Source organism: Quercus robur, chromosome 3 (genome assembly GCF_932294415.1).
Source record: "Quercus robur chromosome 3, dhQueRobu3.1, whole genome shotgun sequence".
Classification (NCBI taxonomy): domain Eukaryota; kingdom Viridiplantae; phylum Streptophyta; class Magnoliopsida; order Fagales; family Fagaceae; genus Quercus; species Quercus robur.
The window spans coordinates 64,946,733-64,964,198 of NC_065536.1; the positions used below are offsets into that span (position 1 = coordinate 64,946,733).

General features: G+C 32.7%; 1 protein-coding gene across 3 annotated transcripts; it reads left to right on the forward strand.

Annotated features, from left to right (window-relative positions):
* The first annotated feature begins 608 nt into the window (after positions 1-608).
* Positions 609-13,128, forward strand: LOC126718920 (CSC1-like protein At1g69450). Of its 3 annotated transcripts, none has more exons than XR_007653147.1 (11): positions 609-778; positions 1,544-1,876; positions 3,051-3,206; positions 3,712-3,775; positions 4,339-4,548; positions 6,419-6,610; positions 6,995-7,293; positions 8,941-9,217; positions 11,284-11,559; positions 12,189-12,385; positions 12,530-12,591. XR_007653147.1 is itself a non-coding variant. In XM_050421322.1 (11 exons), exons 2-11 carry the CDS (start codon positions 1,596-1,598, stop codon positions 12,689-12,691), a joined length of 2,151 nt encoding a protein of 716 aa, XP_050277279.1. In that variant the 5' UTR covers positions 610-778; positions 1,544-1,595; the 3' UTR covers positions 12,692-13,128. The 3 variants fall into 3 exon arrangements, 2 of the variants coding, with proteins under 2 accessions (XP_050277279.1, XP_050277280.1); XM_050421322.1 differs by having other exon boundaries at positions 610-778; positions 12,152-12,385; positions 12,530-13,128; XM_050421323.1 differs by having other exon boundaries at positions 610-778; positions 6,431-6,610; positions 12,152-12,385; positions 12,530-13,128.
* The last annotated feature ends 4,338 nt before the right edge of the window (positions 13,129-17,466 follow it).

The window sequence follows — 17,466 nt, forward strand, 5'->3', positions numbered from 1 at the left end:
GGGACCCATTTTTAATGAAAGTTTTGTTGAAAAAAGAGATTTGTGGGTCCCGTGAACAGTGCATAAATCCACTGGACCCATTTTCTCGTTTCTATAATGCGCTTCTCAAAAAAAAAAAAAAAAACGCAGATGCAAAATCATCTGTATCCAAACAGGTACTTAATTTGTTTGGTATCAACTTTTAGTTTTTATGTACAATTTTTTAAAACCACATTTAAAATTTTTTTTTTTCAAAATACGAGTATATTTTAACACACTTTTAGCAAAAATATTTTAACAAAAAATTAGATAAATTATTTCCAAACGAACGCTTAGTAAACAATTTATATGAGATTCGACATATGTTTACACAACACACTCAAACTATCTCATCTGATCAAAGCCACATGAATTTGAATAAAATATATTAGATATATGGAGTAATTTCTTCAATTCTTCTGTATCACTCATTCTAACAATTCAAAATGGTAATAAACACCCCCCAACAGGAAAAATATCGGTGGGGGTGTCGGCCAAAAATCGGCCAAAACTTTCATGATGCATAAGTTGATAAATACTCACAAAAACCCAAGAACGTAGCATATGACAGGGGCATTTTTGGTAATCAACATCAGAGCAACTAACAGTTGAATTCGGTGCTGATTAGATTTAGATTTCCCTGGGAAGTACTAGGAGACAAAAAATTCCTTCATCAAAGGAACATTTTCCTCAATCATTTCGACCATGTTTACACTTGTGATGCTCTTCACTTAGTTTCACACGCTTCAAACGATACGAGGTTTGGATTTCTCTCCTACTTTCGAATCATACTATGATTATTGTTATGTTCTTTTGGTTTTTTGATTGGTGGTTTTGTTTGGAAATTTTTCTCTTTGAATTCACTTCTCTGGCTTCTTGAACTTGAACATGCATGATATTTAAGCCTCTGAATCCAAATTAAGTATCTGGGTATCTCAGCTTTAGGCTTGATATGAAAATCTTATATGAGTTTTTATTACAAAACTGTTGCAAAAATGCAAATGTTAATAATTCTACCCATGTTGATGGCTATGAGTTGATTGCTTAATAAAGATAATCCAAAAAGTTAAAGAAGAAGGAGAAGAGAAGATTTTGGGTTAAATACAATGACTTATTCCAATAAAAATTAGAAAAAAAAAAGGTTTAAATGTTAATTAAGCTGTCATTTTGTGAAGTATCTTGCATATGGCTGACAATAAACGCCTTAGGGATATTTTTATATATATGTATGTATGTATGTATAATTCACTTGTTCACACCCAAAAGACATATAATTATGAACTTTTTAGGAATATTTGGTTTTGGATTTTAAGTACTGTTGTGCCACTGTTTTTCTGCATTTCCATCTGGCACAGTTGCTTATTTTAACGAACAAGCTGCACCACCCGGCTGTATCTCATAAATTTTCATTTATATGCTTGTACAAAAATTGTTGTTGCACTCTCTTGTACTTCTTACAACTGTTGACTTAAGTTCTATGTGAACTTTATATTGGTTGCCTTAAGTATTTTCTTTATGATTGCAGCTTGGTCGTTGATAGATCATATAATTCAAGGTCTTGAGATTACTCGGCAGAAATGCTTGTGTCTGCTCTTCTAACGTCACTGTTAATAAATTTTGGGCTATGTGTTTTATTCTTCACATTGTACTCTATATTGAGGAAACAACCATTTTATTATGATGTTTATATACCACGCTTGCTGGTGGAAGGAACTTCCAAAAGGAGAAGTCGTTTCAACCTAGAAAGACTAATACCTTCCCCTGGTTGGGTGAGAAAGGCTTGGAAGCTTTCTGAAGAGGAACTACTGTCAAAATCAGGATTGGATGCTGTGGTTTATATGCGCATTATAACCTTCAGGTAATCTAAGTCCTTCACAAGAAAATGTTGTTGTCAGCAAACAAAGCTTTTATGTGTAAACCAATGTTTTCTTCTCAGTTTGATCATGTAAATATTGTTTGTTTGTATGTTTACTTTTCATGGGAGAGAAATGGTGTCTTGTGGATTGCAAATAATTGGATAAAGACTGGATAAATTATAGGCACAGGAACATGCAAAAAACATTAGAGCGTGCTGTTGCTGAAGAACATGCATTAAGCAAGGTTCTAAGTTGAGACTCTTTGGATTGTAGGTGTATTATACTCTAAAACGTGGCGCTGGAATTCAAGGCCAAAGATTGAGAGAATGGTTGAGTAACAAAGAATGACTTAAAAGAAAGGAAAGAGAGAAGTTTGCAAAGTGCCATGGGTGGCACCTATTATTGACTTAGAGTCCTTTTTCCTAAGTCCATTGTCTTTGTATTTTTCATTTGATTTTTTAGTCATAAAGGAACTTCCACTAACTATCACAAATGAATGTGACACTAAAATAGAAGTACACAAACACTTAAAATCAATACAATGAGTACTTAGCTGCATGTATCCTTGTCCAGATGATTGCATAGTTACCTATTGTTCAAGAATATAGGTATCTAGGCAAGCACCTCACGGTTTTTCCCCTTTTAGAATTAGAGTTACATACACAATCCGCAGCAGCAAGATTCTATTACTTAGTAGAGGGTAATATTATAATTGCAATTGTCTCAAGTGATTAAAATCACCGTTTGCTACCACCTTAAATTTTTGGGACGTGGTAGTTTATCATGATTTTAGAGCAAGTGGTTTTGAATCCAATCCTATATTCACTTTACTGCTCATTTAAATATTCCACATGTTGGGCCACCCATGACGTGAGTGGAAGTGTTAGAATAGCGGTTAAGTGATTGAATTCACCATTTCCAAGTAGTTTATCAATGTGGATGTGTCATTTCAGTTAAACATGTCTGGTCATTCATAACAAACACAAATTATTTTTTTTTGGAGTGGTCTTCTCATTTCTACCATTATAAAGCATCTTTGACGGTTCTTGCTGTTGACATTGGTGTTCAGCATTTTAATTGGTTATTCCTACCCCCCCCCCCCCCACCCCCCCCCCAAAAAAAAAAAAAAATCTGTGATCTTGACTCAGCAATCATGCTTTTATGTGAATACTGCAGTTTGAAAGTATTTGTGGTTGCTGGGATTATTGGGATCTTTGTAATTCTTCCAGTGAACTGCACAGGAGATCAGCTTGAAGATGTTGACTTTTCTGATTTTTCAAATAATTCTCTGGATGTATTTACCATTTCCAATATAAGCAGTGGCTCAAAAAGGTAAATGTTACCTCAATTTTATTTTCAGATGAAACAAAGTTTAGGGTGAAGTAATTTCAGAAAATCAGAATGAATAATGGTGCTAAATTTTATTAGAAAGTGGGGAAAGCTAGGGTTCAATCATTTTAAGCCAAATCTAACTGCTGTCCTTTGTCCCGTTTTAGTGGGAGAAGGACATCTATTAATACCTTAACTTGCAATCTAGGTATCTTTGCCATGGAAAGAGAGTTTCCAGCCTGAGTAAAACCTATATGCTAATTAAGTAACCTAGCAATTTGGGTGAAATTGAAGATATGCTTCTTTTCTTCGTCAAGTATAAGGATTTTGTCAGTGAAATTTGAGGAAATCTGTTCGGTATGGGTACATTTCATACTTCACACTTATATCTTAACGCTTTAGTGTATTCTAAGTAATTGATGAACTTCCCCATTCCATATAGAATATTTTCTTGTATTCTTACACGGTATATAAGTGTGAAGGAAAACTTACACTTTTTTTGGTGCAGTTTATGGGTTCACTTCAGCGCTGTCTATGTTGTCACTATATTTATCTGGTATCTACTGTATTATGTAAGTCAATTTTGTGCAGTTCTATCTTGATGACTAAATAAGAGCTCTAGCTATCTGAGATCAATACTTCTTTAACAGAAATCTCCAATGTCAAATCGCTTTTACATGAGATTAAAAATGAAAACTTTTTTATGACTGGGACACTTTTTTTTTTTTGGTGGTGGGGGGCCTTAGGTTCCCCAATTAAATTCAACCATGCAGTTGCATTGACCAAGGAACTACAGTTTAATTAAATTGTCTTTGGAAAAGATAACACTATTTTTGTTGCATTGGTCAATACAACCGTGCAATGAATTCAATTGGAGAACCTAAGGAATTGTACCTAAGTCGTTTCCTTATTTTTATATCTTGGTGGAGATCTTCACTCACCACATGGTGGTTTCTTGGAGAGGAAAATATTGACTGTGCATCTGAATATATTTCTAACTTACTAGTTAAAACATGCAAATTCTTGGCAAAGCAAGACAAAATGCTAAAATGTGTAAATGAATAAAACTATGGTTACAATAGTCATATGAGAGCCAAAACTTGATCTGTTTGCTGATTAACTTTTGATTCTGCAGGAATATAATTATATCTCTTCAAAAAGGATTGCTTATTTTTATTCATCCAAACCTCAGCCGCATCAGTTCACCGTTGTAGTTCGTAGTATCCCTGTTTCTGTTGGGAGCAGCATCAGTAACAGTATTGAGACCTTCTTTAAGGAGTATCACCCTTCAACATATTTGTCACATACAGTTGTTCATCGAACAAACAAACTTCGAGGTCTCATTGTAAGCATTTATTCTGATGTTTATTATCCTTGCAGTGTGGGTATGTTTTCGGTTTTGCCTCTCCTCAAAATGAAATTCTTCTTTCTGAAAAATCCAATTAATTGTCAGGAAATTCTGAGTCTTGTGCTTGATTATCTCAATGATTTTACCTTTGACATCTGTGTCAAATGGAACTTGTGATTGATGGTCCAATTGTTTTTCTATATATGTTTTGTATTTTTGAGTGCTTGCAATTTTTCTCCTATTTTTGTTATGTATTTCTGAAGACTGACTTTGTGATTGAGGAAGTAGTAAATGGACACATGGTTGAGCATTATTACTAGTATTTACTTGTTATGTCTCTCGACAATAGTTCAAGAGAACAGTATAATGTATGCTGAAAAAAATATTATGTAGACCCTCTACAGCTTATTCAGCATGAATTAATCAAATTTATTCAATAAGTTCCGAGTTATTCCAAGAAAGTCCAGCACAAGGATTCAACCACAGTTTTAGTATACCAAATCTAAAGCAGTAAACAATATAGATTTGGTAATAAATTGGAAAACCATTGAGAACATCTTCAATGGAAAAACCACTCCAGGACCCAATCCCATTAGAAAATTCACTATAAAGGAATAGTTAGAATGGCCTATACTTACAAAACATTTGCTCTCTAAAACTCTCTTTGTAACCTTTGCAAACCCCAGCCTTCCTTCCTACTGCAGCACTCCTAGAACCTTTGGAATCCTTCTATAGAGATCCTCTCAAATAACCTCATCTTCACAAACTAGAACCTCTAGAACTCCTAGGAACTGCTAGAAGATTTTCCATAGTAAACTCACTGAAAATAATATTTATGGTTTCGAAGAAAGTTTTAAGGTTTAAGGCGTATAGGAACACACACAACTTGTTTTTGTTGCTTTTGGATTAAAGCAGAAGGATGAGTTTCTCTGTTTAGGCTCATGGGGAAACACTTCAAAATCTATATTGTGTGGCTGCTCTCTCTCTTTCCAAATGTTTTTTGCTTAATGTGCCTTATATAGTATGGTTTAGGATAGACACAAATTTGTTTTCAAACATAATTTTGAATTGTTGGCTTGATGATTTCGCTTGATCGAAAATTGTCTTTAGTTTTCAACAGCAGCTCTTGACAGACTTTTAACCAGACTTTAATTCCATAAATTACAACCCTTAAACACTATGTTTGTCACATGGAATTAGCCAATATATATATTTTTTATAATTCAATACTTGGGAAGGGGGAATTTGAACCCCGGATGCCTCCGTAGGAAATGCCAAGAGGAGGAAGTGATCTAACATATGCGTACTTTGATCTTCTGTTGAAGCCTATGTTTCTTAGTGGAAATGTAGGGACAACCTCCCAAGTGTGCTAAAAAAAAGTAAAATTCTAGAGCCTTGAAAATAAGTGACAAGAAAAAATCAATTTCATAATAAAGAAGTCACTAGTCCAATATGAAGTTTTCATAACCCCTATTGTCAGAGGAAAAAGACATCAGATCATAACTGTTAATTAATTTAGTCCTGACAATACACATTGTCTTGAATAAAAAGTAAATGCATAGACATAAATATCCTAAAGAACATAGCGATACAAGCATGAACAGTAACACTTCAGTAGCTTTATTAAATAAATAGCCGGGTGTTCTTACAAAGAAAACGGTTGAATGTGTATGAAAAGTTGCGCCTTTATTTCTGGGTGATTCAATGTAGGTTTTACGTAAATTTAACATTTTTTTAAAAATTATTTTTAGTGGTAAATTGTATAGTGAATAAAACACAAATATTTTAACTATTGAATTGAAAATGTGGGTGCTATTTCGTGATTTGCATGCCTTGTTGCTAACAATGTTTCATCTTTTTCCCTGAGAATGACGCAAAGAAGTTATACAAACGGATTGTTCGCTTGCAAGGAAATTCCACTGAACACAAGTATGGGCGTGCGGGTTGTTTTGGATTATTTGGACGCAAGGTTGATCTTGTGGATCATTATGAGAAAAAGTTAGAGAACATAGAGGAGAATGTGAGATTGGAGCAATCAGAGCTTTCATTGGCAGGAGACGTATGTGCTAAAACTATTTTTTTTGTTTTCTTGAAGAAAACTTGTCTTTCATTATATTGTGCCATTTTTTGTTTGGACCTTATTCAGATAATTAAGAATTTATATGTTCTGGTATTTGTTTGATATGACCACTAGGTTTATCAAAAATACATTATTAATAATTATACATCTCAATGAAATACATTAGCAATAATTTGTTAAGTTTTTAGCTATCTTGCTGAAAGTGTTTTTCATGATCATGAAATGGTATAACATTCTTGTTTTACAGTAAGCTACCTTTGTAATTAATGAGTTTGATGTATTCATAATGCTTGGTTGACTTTTTGATATTATTGTGGTACCTGGTTCATCCTATTAATATCTATTTTTTCTTGAATGTAAAAGGAAATTCCAGCTGCCTTTGTGTCTTTCAAGACCCGTTATGGTGCTGCCACTGCTTTTCACTTACAACAATCAATAAATCCCACACATTGGGTCACAGAGCAAGCTCCTGAACCTCATGATGTTTACTGGCCTTTCTTTACTTCAACATTCTTTCGGAGATGGATTTCTAAGCTGGTGGTTATAGTTGCATGTATTCTCCTTACAATCTTATTCCTTCTTCCTGTTGTATTTGTGCAAGGTCTTACTAACCTGAGTCAGTTGGAAGTTTGGTTGCCTTTCCTGGAGAGCATTCTTACCATGTAAGTAATCATCAGAATTGTTATATTTGTTGTTTTTGTTAAACTAACTCTCCCTATCTCTTTAACCAAAGTTTCATATCCCCAAAAATTACAATTTACAATGAGTATTACAAGCGACAACATAAATACGCACATTAAAAAGATATTTTGGAGCATTTAGAGTTTTCAAGATGATACTGGAATATGTCCGAAGTATTCATCACTACTATTCTGATTATGTGATTATACAGTTAAAATGGAATCTCCACCATTTAAACTAATCATGAAATTTAAAAGGTTGGCAATTGCCACTAAAAGCATAAACAATCTTTGGTCAAAAGAGTATCCAGGAGCTAGTGCAGTTTCACTAAACAGAGAATTTGGTATCATGATGCATACTTGTGCTAACAATGGTTCAGAATGATTCTTCCCCTTATTGAATTGTAATAACTAGATTGAAGTCCATAAATGGATATTTAGACGTCTAAAATAGTTGAATTTTGCATATCTATGGCGTTGCCACCACACAAATAAGAATCTGGTTTTTGTAGTACATTTTAGCTTTAGTTGTACGTGGCTTACTGGCTTTTGCCATTGACTGAAAGGAACTTGGCTACTTGATTCCCCCTTGATCTTATGTTCACTAAAGTAGTCAAAACAACAATGAAGGCCCTATCTAAGCCCTATTGCTGTAAAGAGACAGCTTGAGAGTTGGCCGGACTTTCTATGTAATTAGTAAATGACTTTCTTAATTCTACAGGACTCTTCCTCATAGGCGTATGATTGTACTTCTCCCATGTAATGCTTCCTCTTATTAATTAAGGATATCTACTCAGAGTTCCCAGTCTGTGTACTTTTTAAATAATAAATATTGTCATTCAGATTAAATTTGAGTTCAGAATCACTAAATAGAGTGGCTGGGTATATTATTTTGATAAATGAAGGCTCTTTACTGAACTGCATGGTCTACATTCCACTTTCTAAAATTTAATGCACACTTCTTTACTGGTTCTGCTTAACCCTACAACACTGAGAGAAGGCGCCTTTGATGAAAATTTGAGTAAAGCTGCTTCGTTATATAAATTATACATCCTGTAAAGGGACTTTGTTTAGGTGTCTGTAGCATCTTATGTCAAACTGAAGCAGTCTTGATACAGAAAATTTCAAGGGGATGGGAGAAATTTTTTGTCAGTGTAATTAGTTCTGGGGGGCTCAGGTACACAAACATTGAAATGGTGCCCCCTTGTATGTCTGTCCTTGAGAGGCTTAACTTCATTTTATTATCTCTAATGTGTTATTTAAAGGAGGAGATTGCACTTATTTAGCTTGCTATGAGATTGGTAAGATTGAAGAGCATGAGAGTTTCAAGTCTTAAGTTTTAGTTATCATTGAATGATATATCAACTTATCATATTGCATAATCTTTGTCATGCAAAATAAATGACCATTGGGCATGGGGCATGGGGGATGAAAACTGCAGTGGTTTTGGCTGATATTTTATTGAATATTTGGGGTGATTTGGTGATATTATTAATTGCCCATATGCAACTTAAAAATCAAGAGGAATCTAATTTGTTATTATTATAATGTTTTCATGAGAAAATCTAATGCCTGTTTTATTTAACCTATTGGTGACAGAGTACTAATTTTATGATTTTTTTTGGGCAGAACATTTGTTAGTGAAGTAGTTACAGGATACCTTCCCAGTCTTATTCTTCAGTTGTTTCTAAAAATAGTGCCTCCTATAATGGAGTTGCTTTCATCTATTCAAGGATATGTTTCTCATAGTGATATAGAAAAGAGTGCATGTAACAAAGTACTTTGGTTTACAATATGGAACATTTTCTTTGCAACGGTATTTTCTGGATCAGTTTTATATCAGCTTTCCCTCATCCTTGATCCCAAGAATATTCCTGCAAGGCTAGCTGTTGCGGTCCCAGCACAGGTGAGACTAATTTTCCACCTTTGAAAATTCTACCTTAGTGTTTTATATATATATATATATATATATATAAAATAAAGGCTAGCACAAATAATTCCAGAAAGTGAAACTTACAGAAGAATGTTATTTTCTATTTATGGACTTTTTGTTTGACAGATAGTTCTTAATATATTTCCACCCATCTGGCTATGCCTTTTTGGCTAATATATGAAGGGATAATGATAAAACTGGCTGCATGCTTTAGGCAATAATCTGTTGTGTTTTTTTCTTGGATTTTATTGCTTTTTTAAATTTTCAAATGTGATCACTTTATAGGATGTAGAAATTACATGCTATTTGCTGAATTCGTTTCTGTTCTAATAAAATTTCTTAATTTGTCAAGAAAAGAAAAGAGAGATACTTATCAAAGAAAGAGAAAAAGAAAGGATAGTGGTAACATTTTACAACTCTGGTTACTTTACGGGTAATCCGACTACCCTACATTTTGAATCTTGCCAAGTTTTTGTCCCCTATGCCCATTTTGATAGATACTTATAGTGTGTGTGTGTCCAATATAGTTTTAATTCTTTCCCGAATGAAGTAGTGAGTTATAGCATTGTATTTAAAATATGTGGAGTAGGGGGCGGAATAAAGAGTTTCAGATGAAGGGTTGGAGCATAATGGACTTTAAATATTTATATAGATCAAGAAAATGTTTTCAGTGATTATGTAGGCCAGTGAAAATGTATTTCAGTTATTTCTTTTCTTTGCAGATACAATGATGTTAGAAAAATCTTGATAATCATCTAGGTGGTGATGAGAGGTGACACAATTACTAAGGATTTAACAGACCATTTGGTGCCAGATCAGGGATTATCTAATTGAGAAGGTTTTCACTTAAGTAAATGGTCAAGAAGGATATATACAGCCTTAACATAAAAAAAAAAGAAAGAGAGAGAGGATACATATGGCCTCTCAGGATGGTTGAATGAGTTAAATATGATAAAGGGTTTGATAAAAACATGCATTTGAATACTGAATAATTTAGAGCCTTTCTAGGAAGAAATTGGAGAAAATTAGAACCTAAAACAGAAAGGAGGATTTGTCAGTCCCCCACCCCCCAAATCCCAGAAACAGATTTTTAAATACTAATGTATGTTGGGCTCATGATCAGATCCAATTTTTTATACAGTCTATGAGATTGAATTGGTTTTAGTATAGTCAGTTTATTAAATTCAGCGATTTGAAGTGCTCAATCTGACAACTATGAACTGAACAGTCACTACCAAAAAAGAACTTCCCCCAAGCTTCAGCACTCCAGGAAGCAGATATGCTTCTGAAATTCATATTAAAACGTGTTGCCTTTAAAATCAAATTCTATCTTAGCAATTGTTCTTTGTATTGGTTCCCGTGATATCTGCTTCCCAGTGCATTATACTTTTCTCAATTCTAAGATAGTCTTTGCATAAAATTGTCACAACTTGGAGGTTGTCATTAGGAAAAGTCACTACTTAGTACTGTTAGGAACCTAGTGGTTCCTAATGGGGATGGGTAGGAATTTAGGGGAATTGATGGGAATCGCAGGGAAATCTTCTTAATTGGAGGTAGTCACCCTCCATAGGAAAATATTTAGAGAGAGGAAATGGAACCACTAGTTTCAGGTTTATTCTTCAATATCTAATGTTGAAATAACAATCATGTATTTATAGGAGACTAGCTCTAATCTCATTGGCCCACATGGCTTAAGATAATTGGCTAGTTAATACAAGATGTGCTCTAAGAATTAAGCCATGTGTTAAATGACCTACATGTGTTCAATTCCTAACTAACTAAAGTGAATACAACAACTATTAGGAAATTACAAGGCATATGGTATAATTTGGGGTTCCTAACAAGTACCTCTGCAAATTTGCAGCCAATGAAATGCTATCATCATAATTGTCTGATGAGAAAGGTCAAAATAAATGAACTTTACAGTGTAGTTTACAGTGGTACAAAACAAATACAAAGTGCATCATTTTATATGACTATATGTTTTGTATAATTGTATGATACCATTAAGTTTTATGTTTATATTTTTTTGGCTGTAGGCATCATTTTTCATTGCTTATGTTGTCACATCTGGATGGACAAGCACTTCATCGGAACTCTTTCGCCTAATCCCTCTTATTGGCAGTCTAATAACAAAACCTTGTAAAAGCAATACCGATGAAGAATTTGTAGTTCCTACTATTCCTTTCCACAGGGACATTCCAAGACTTCTTTTCTTTGGACTTCTTGGGATCACATATTTTTTTCTGGCTCCACTCATTCTACCCTTCCTCTTAGTGTACTTCTGTCTTGCATACATCATCTACCGTAACCAGGTTAGTTGGCTCTCCCTCAGTTTTTTTCCCTCCACTTCATTATATTTACGTTTTAAGTTTATCATATTGAGCTGGGCTCCTTTGACATGGTGAAATTGTATATCAAATAAATAATTTACATTTGATTTAAAAAAAAATTATTTTCATCCTTAGGCAATACTAGGCAGGTTCTCTTTAGTCTTTACTGTCAAAATCCCTAATTGGAAAAAATCAATTTCATTCCATACTTATTCAGTAATGAAATGTTGGAATAATTTTAATTTGGATGGATAGAACTTTGGTCAACAGTGCATGCTCCTAAAATAATATCATTGTAAATCTCTTGTTTAAAAATTATCAACAACTTTTAGTCATCGCACATTGCCACAGATGTTGGAAAAGTAGTAACGATCCTAAGAATGTTACTAGAAAGATTTCCTGTTTCAATGGTGCTTCAGAATTCCTATTTTTGAAGAAAATAAAGGGAGCATGTCATTTTGTTTTTCATGTTGCTCAATTTCAAAAGATTATTTATTTATTTATAAGTTCTAAAGAGATTTTTGGACCAAGTTCAAAGTAGCTTGTGCTAATGCTCTACAAATCTTTGGTGCAGTTCATAAATGTATATGAACCAAAGTTTGAAACTGCAGGGAAGTTTTGGCCTATTGTGCACAATTCAATGATATTTTCTCTGGTACTCATGCATTGTATTGCTGTGGGAATCTTCACGCTGAAGAAGGTCTCTCTAGCTTCAACATTAATTTTCCCTCTTCCAATACTTACACTTCTCTTTAATGAGTATTGTCGGAAGCGCTTCCGACCCATCTTCATCGCATACTCTGCTGAGGTATGTTTACAAGTCACAATAATGTCACACCATATGCCAAAGGACCAAGTTTTTCTGTTTCTTCCCCCAACCCCATTACTCGCTTTAGAATTTTTTTTTTATCACAGCTCACCTTGACGTTGAGATTGGTTTTTGTACTTACAGAGTTTGATAAAGAAGGATAGGGAAGACCAGAATGATGCTACAATGGATGAATTTTTTGATAAGTTGGTCACTGCCTATCAGGATCCAGCATTGATGCCAATTCAGTTCTCCACGAACACTGACAGTCTCTACAGTCCCCTGATATCTTCTGCTGAAGTTTGAGCTGAGTTATGCTCATCTTGTACCACATTAAGGTGACTGGTAATGGTGGTGGTCTTTTGTCTACTACCATAATGATGTGAACTGGGAGAATTGAAAGGAGGCTTGATAGTTAATTCTTTTTGATTGAGCAATAAGAATTGTCCAGGAAAAAAGGACACTTTTTTGTGCATGTGTGCGCTTTATTCTTGTATGCATATGCGTATCCTGTATATGAATATTGGCATATAAAATTAAGTGATTAATCATAGATGGGTGACGTGTGTACAAGATCAACCCTATTTTATCATCCTTCATTTTTTTTTTTTTTGGATGAGGGGATCAATATCAGCTAATCAATATACCAGGAACTGATGTCCTATTAATGCTGTTTAAATCTTAACATTGACCAATTAGAATATTTTCTGATTTATATATTTTTTGGCCTAGTTTCAGCTGAATGCAAAATCTTGATTGTTTTTTCTTGTTCTGGTCTAAATTCTTTTTTCCTAAATTTTTTTGTAGTTTCCCATCTGAATCTCCTCTTAAATATTATTTGCAATGAAGATTTGCAATATGAATAATCCAATAGTGCCACATTTTCCAATCTTTTTCTCTATCAACTGTAAGAAGGAAAGAAAAAAAAAATTTTAATTTGTCAACATTCAGTAAACTTTTCTGTTATTCAAGTACTTCTTTCTAGTTCAGCCAATCATTTCCAATCCTAGTTGTGGTTTTTATGAACTTCCGAAGCAGGAGAGAGTCCAAGGCAAGGAATGCCAATTGCCAAAGAGTGATGCACATGCTTAAGAAGTTGGTTCTGTTTTCATATTTGAACTTCTTATAAAGGTCTTCCAGTACCAACATCACATTATTACCTTCAAAATTTGGTGTAACTACACCTCACTGTTGCAAATGTGAGTGCTGCAGTTTTTTTTTTTGGGCTAACTTAGCTATCCAGACCTTTTAAAGCACCCAACTAGTCTTCAAGTGAGTGTAGTCTCCCATTATATACATACTGGGTAATTACAGGAATGAATCTCTTGAGAATGATCCAAGGTATTGGTTAGGAGACTTAAATCTAGGAACTCATCCAATGTGAGTGCTGCAATAGTGCAATTAGTTCCAAAATGATTTGGAATTGTGATAAATGAGACTACACTGTTAGTGAAAAAAATTATTGTTTTTATTCTGGACTAAATGTTAAAACGTGATATGCACCAATAGTCTTCAAACTTGGTAATACTTTTTCACAAAATGGAGAATCAGTTCTTTTTTTTAATAAATTAAACCTATATTTATAGTTGTACTGACCACTATAATAGTCATATGCAACTGCATTCGAAATTGCAAAGGCTCCACTAGTAGCAGCAGAATGCAACTGCCGTTCAAACCTTAAAAAAAAGGCTTTAAGAGTGCATGTAACCTTCTTCTTTTATATATATATATATATATATATATATATATATGTGTGTGTGTGTGTGAAAGTGGCACATGCACCATTTACATGAGATACATATACCACATTGTAATTCACCTCAAAATAGAAAAATAATTTTAATATACGTTTATAATGTCATATCATACAACTTTGTTGCGTATATGTATAATATAGGTAAATATAATTCAGATATTGATACGGATGGAACCTATGATAAGATATCATTCACCACTCCATCTGTATGGGGAAGAAAATATCGCAAATTGTAATGTAATAATATACTAGTAAACGTTTTACGCTAAGTACATTTAAATTATTAACATTTTTTTTTTTTTTGAGAATCACATTAAAATTATTAACATAATTCATTTTAAGCGAATTTTTATTACCAAAAGTTCTAAAATTTTAAAATTATTAGAATGATTAAAACTTTATTTACACAAATTTTAAAATGAATTGATCACATTTATATTATTTATATAACATAATTTATAGTTTTGGAAAAAACTTGATCTTATGTGATGATTACCAAATACATTTTAATCAATTTCAATATAATAGTAAAATATTTCTTATCATATGTTTTTAGATCAAATGGTAAAATACTAAATAGCATCTTAATGGATATGAAACTTGTCATATCCGTTAAAAACAAAAAGAATATATAATAGAACGGTAATATTTTCAAAATTTTAATCAGATAAAAAGTTAATAGGTGATGTAATTTTATTTAGAATTACATTTTTGTGTAACTTGATCCTTGCCCATGAATAGTAATGCTATTATCGTTTTCTTTTATGAGCGGTGATAGTTACACACTATATATGGAACACACAGTTAAACACGATTTCAATTGTGTACGTATGACAACATATAACTCAGTGTGTGCAACGATAATTATCTGACGTTTTTATATTTGATGTTGTTGCATTGGTGGGAACAGTGAGAAAGAATTGTGGTAGCCGTAATGGAAGGTTTGATTGGAGCAAGTGATGAGAGAATGGGCAGTAAAACACTGATACTAGTAACTAGTACCTTCTTTATCGCTAAGATCTGATGGGTCCCCATCTGCTAATCTTAAATTATTAGCAGAATTTTAAGTCTGTTTACGCGTTAATCATGGGTGGTGTGGTGGTGATTTCAAAGTTTACAAACAAACACCACAAAAATCGCAAGTTTGGAATATTTTCAGCATTCGGGGCCAGCTTTTGTCTCTTCTTTTGTGTTATGCCCCTCCAAATCATTCCCCTTTTAATTTTTGCTGTGTCTTTGATTTGATTCGATTCGATTTTAAATTACCCAAATTATAAAATCGAGTAATCCGTAAGAACAATCTAGACTTTTGAAATTATAAGATTTATAAGTTCGGTTAGCTCGTGATATATCTTGTTGTCTAATAAAAGCTTGAGTTTTACTCGTACCTAACAAAGAAAAACCCTTATTTGTCTTGATTTGTAAAAACGACTAAGATTTATAAGTCTAGTTAGCTCGTAATATATGCAATCATTATATATATATATATATATAAAAAAAAGATAGAAATTCTATTATAATCTAATCAAAGTGGATATGTATGTAAATCCTAATCATTCTTTATTAGTGCAATTATGAATCCTATCAAATTAGAAACTATAGGGCTTAGTTTGAAAAGACCCTTAAAATATAAGGTTTAAAAATGTAATTTACCTTTCTTATATTTCGTGGAATTATTTTTTTTTTTTTTTTTTTGAGAAAGTTTCAACTTATAGCTTCCATTTCTAATGATAGCTTTTTATTATCAGATTAAGACACCAATCAGTTTTGATATAAACGAGAATTGAACTCTAGATCTCTTATTTGACCATCAAAGATTTTACCAATTAAGCTAACTTTACCAAGACACCAATCAGTTTTTATGAAATGATGTGATTGGTAAGAGGTGTAAACTAAAATTACATGTTAGGATTGGACTTTGGGTTTCAAATTTTAGTTTAAGTGAATTAATTAAAGTATGAGAGGAAAATGTTTTTTATTTTTATTTTTTTTCTCCTGATGAAGTTTTTGGATGGATTTGAGTTTGTTTTAATATCTAGATTTGAAATGGATTAAATGTATAGCGGTATTTCTCCATAACATCGCAAGTGCATTTGTAAGCTCAAATCATCTTGTGTTGTTTCATTCACATCAAACAATTTATATTAACTCATACTTTTCAAATAGCTTCATTTCTATTCCGGAGATAACTCCTAAAGGTGAATCTAATTGAGTGATTAATATGAGTTTAGGTTACTCATTCTTGTCATTGATATCCAATATGAGATTTCACTACTTATTTAACCACACAACTTACACATAAATTTAATTAGAGAATCTAAAAAATGGTATCTTAAAAACTGTATCTAAGTTTTGTCATTTCAAAAAAAGAGTCTATTCGGCTATTTGTTTAACAAAGGATATTCTTTTGTTAAAGCACCAATTTGACATCCTTAGTCCTTACTAAAATGGTTTTTGAAACCCCAAATCACTTTTTTTACATTGGTGCGAACAATTGAGATGAGATCCCGTGGGCTTCGGCTAAGTTTATTGATTTTTCTACTTTTCCACACTTTTTTAATCTGTGGGAAGTTGAAGTTTTTGGCTTTTTCCTGTGCAGCAAATCTTGCCTCTGTTGTTAGTAACGAAGTTGATCAAATACTCAAAAAAAAGTGCTTCTCTCTGTTGCACAACCACTATGGTCCAACAGGTCTCTTTCACAATATTGATCCCTTCAATGTTTCTAACTTATGTGTTAAAAGGAACCACACTGCAAGTTGAGATTTAAACATCACTGTAATTAAATTTGCAATCAAAATGAATTATAATACTTCATTAAATGATATATTTTTGTTTTTATATTCTTTAAAGAATAAGAATTTCTGCGGGTAAACTAATTAATTATGGCTTTTATTAATCATTGTGTTAAGGACTTAGGGAAGACGAATTTAATACTACATTAAATAATAGAAAAAAAAAAAATTTATTGTGGACTATGCACAAATATTAAGAAAAACAAATTCAACCATGATAAATTTGTGTTCACAAACCAATGAGTATGATAAATGCAATTTTCTATTTGAAAAGTATGAATGGTAGCTCATAATTGAATATTTAATAGGGTCGTGTTAATAGGTGCTCTTAAAGCAATTGTTAATAAACCATTTTAGGAAAGTTTTTATAACACTTTCATGGAAAATTAAAAAAATTGTCAAAACATTATTATTTTTTTTTTAAATGTTCCTTAAATAATTCATTAACTTTTCCCTATTTATTATTGGAAAAAGTACACAAAGTGACAAAATGCACCTAAAATTTCTTTATAAAACATGGATTCATGTAACCA

Excerpts from the sequence above, each read along its gene's own strand:
- LOC126718920 (XM_050421322.1), top strand. The coding sequence starts at position 1,596 with ATGCTTGTGTCTGCTCTTCTAACGTCACTGTTAATAAATTTTGGGCTA. Across the intron at positions 3,207-3,711 it reads ATAAGCAGTGGCTCAAAAAG|TTTATGGGTTCACTTCAGCG; the intron begins GTAAATGTTACC and ends TTTTTGGTGCAG. Across the intron at positions 3,776-4,338 it reads TCTGGTATCTACTGTATTAT|GAATATAATTATATCTCTTC; the intron begins GTAAGTCAATTT and ends TTGATTCTGCAG.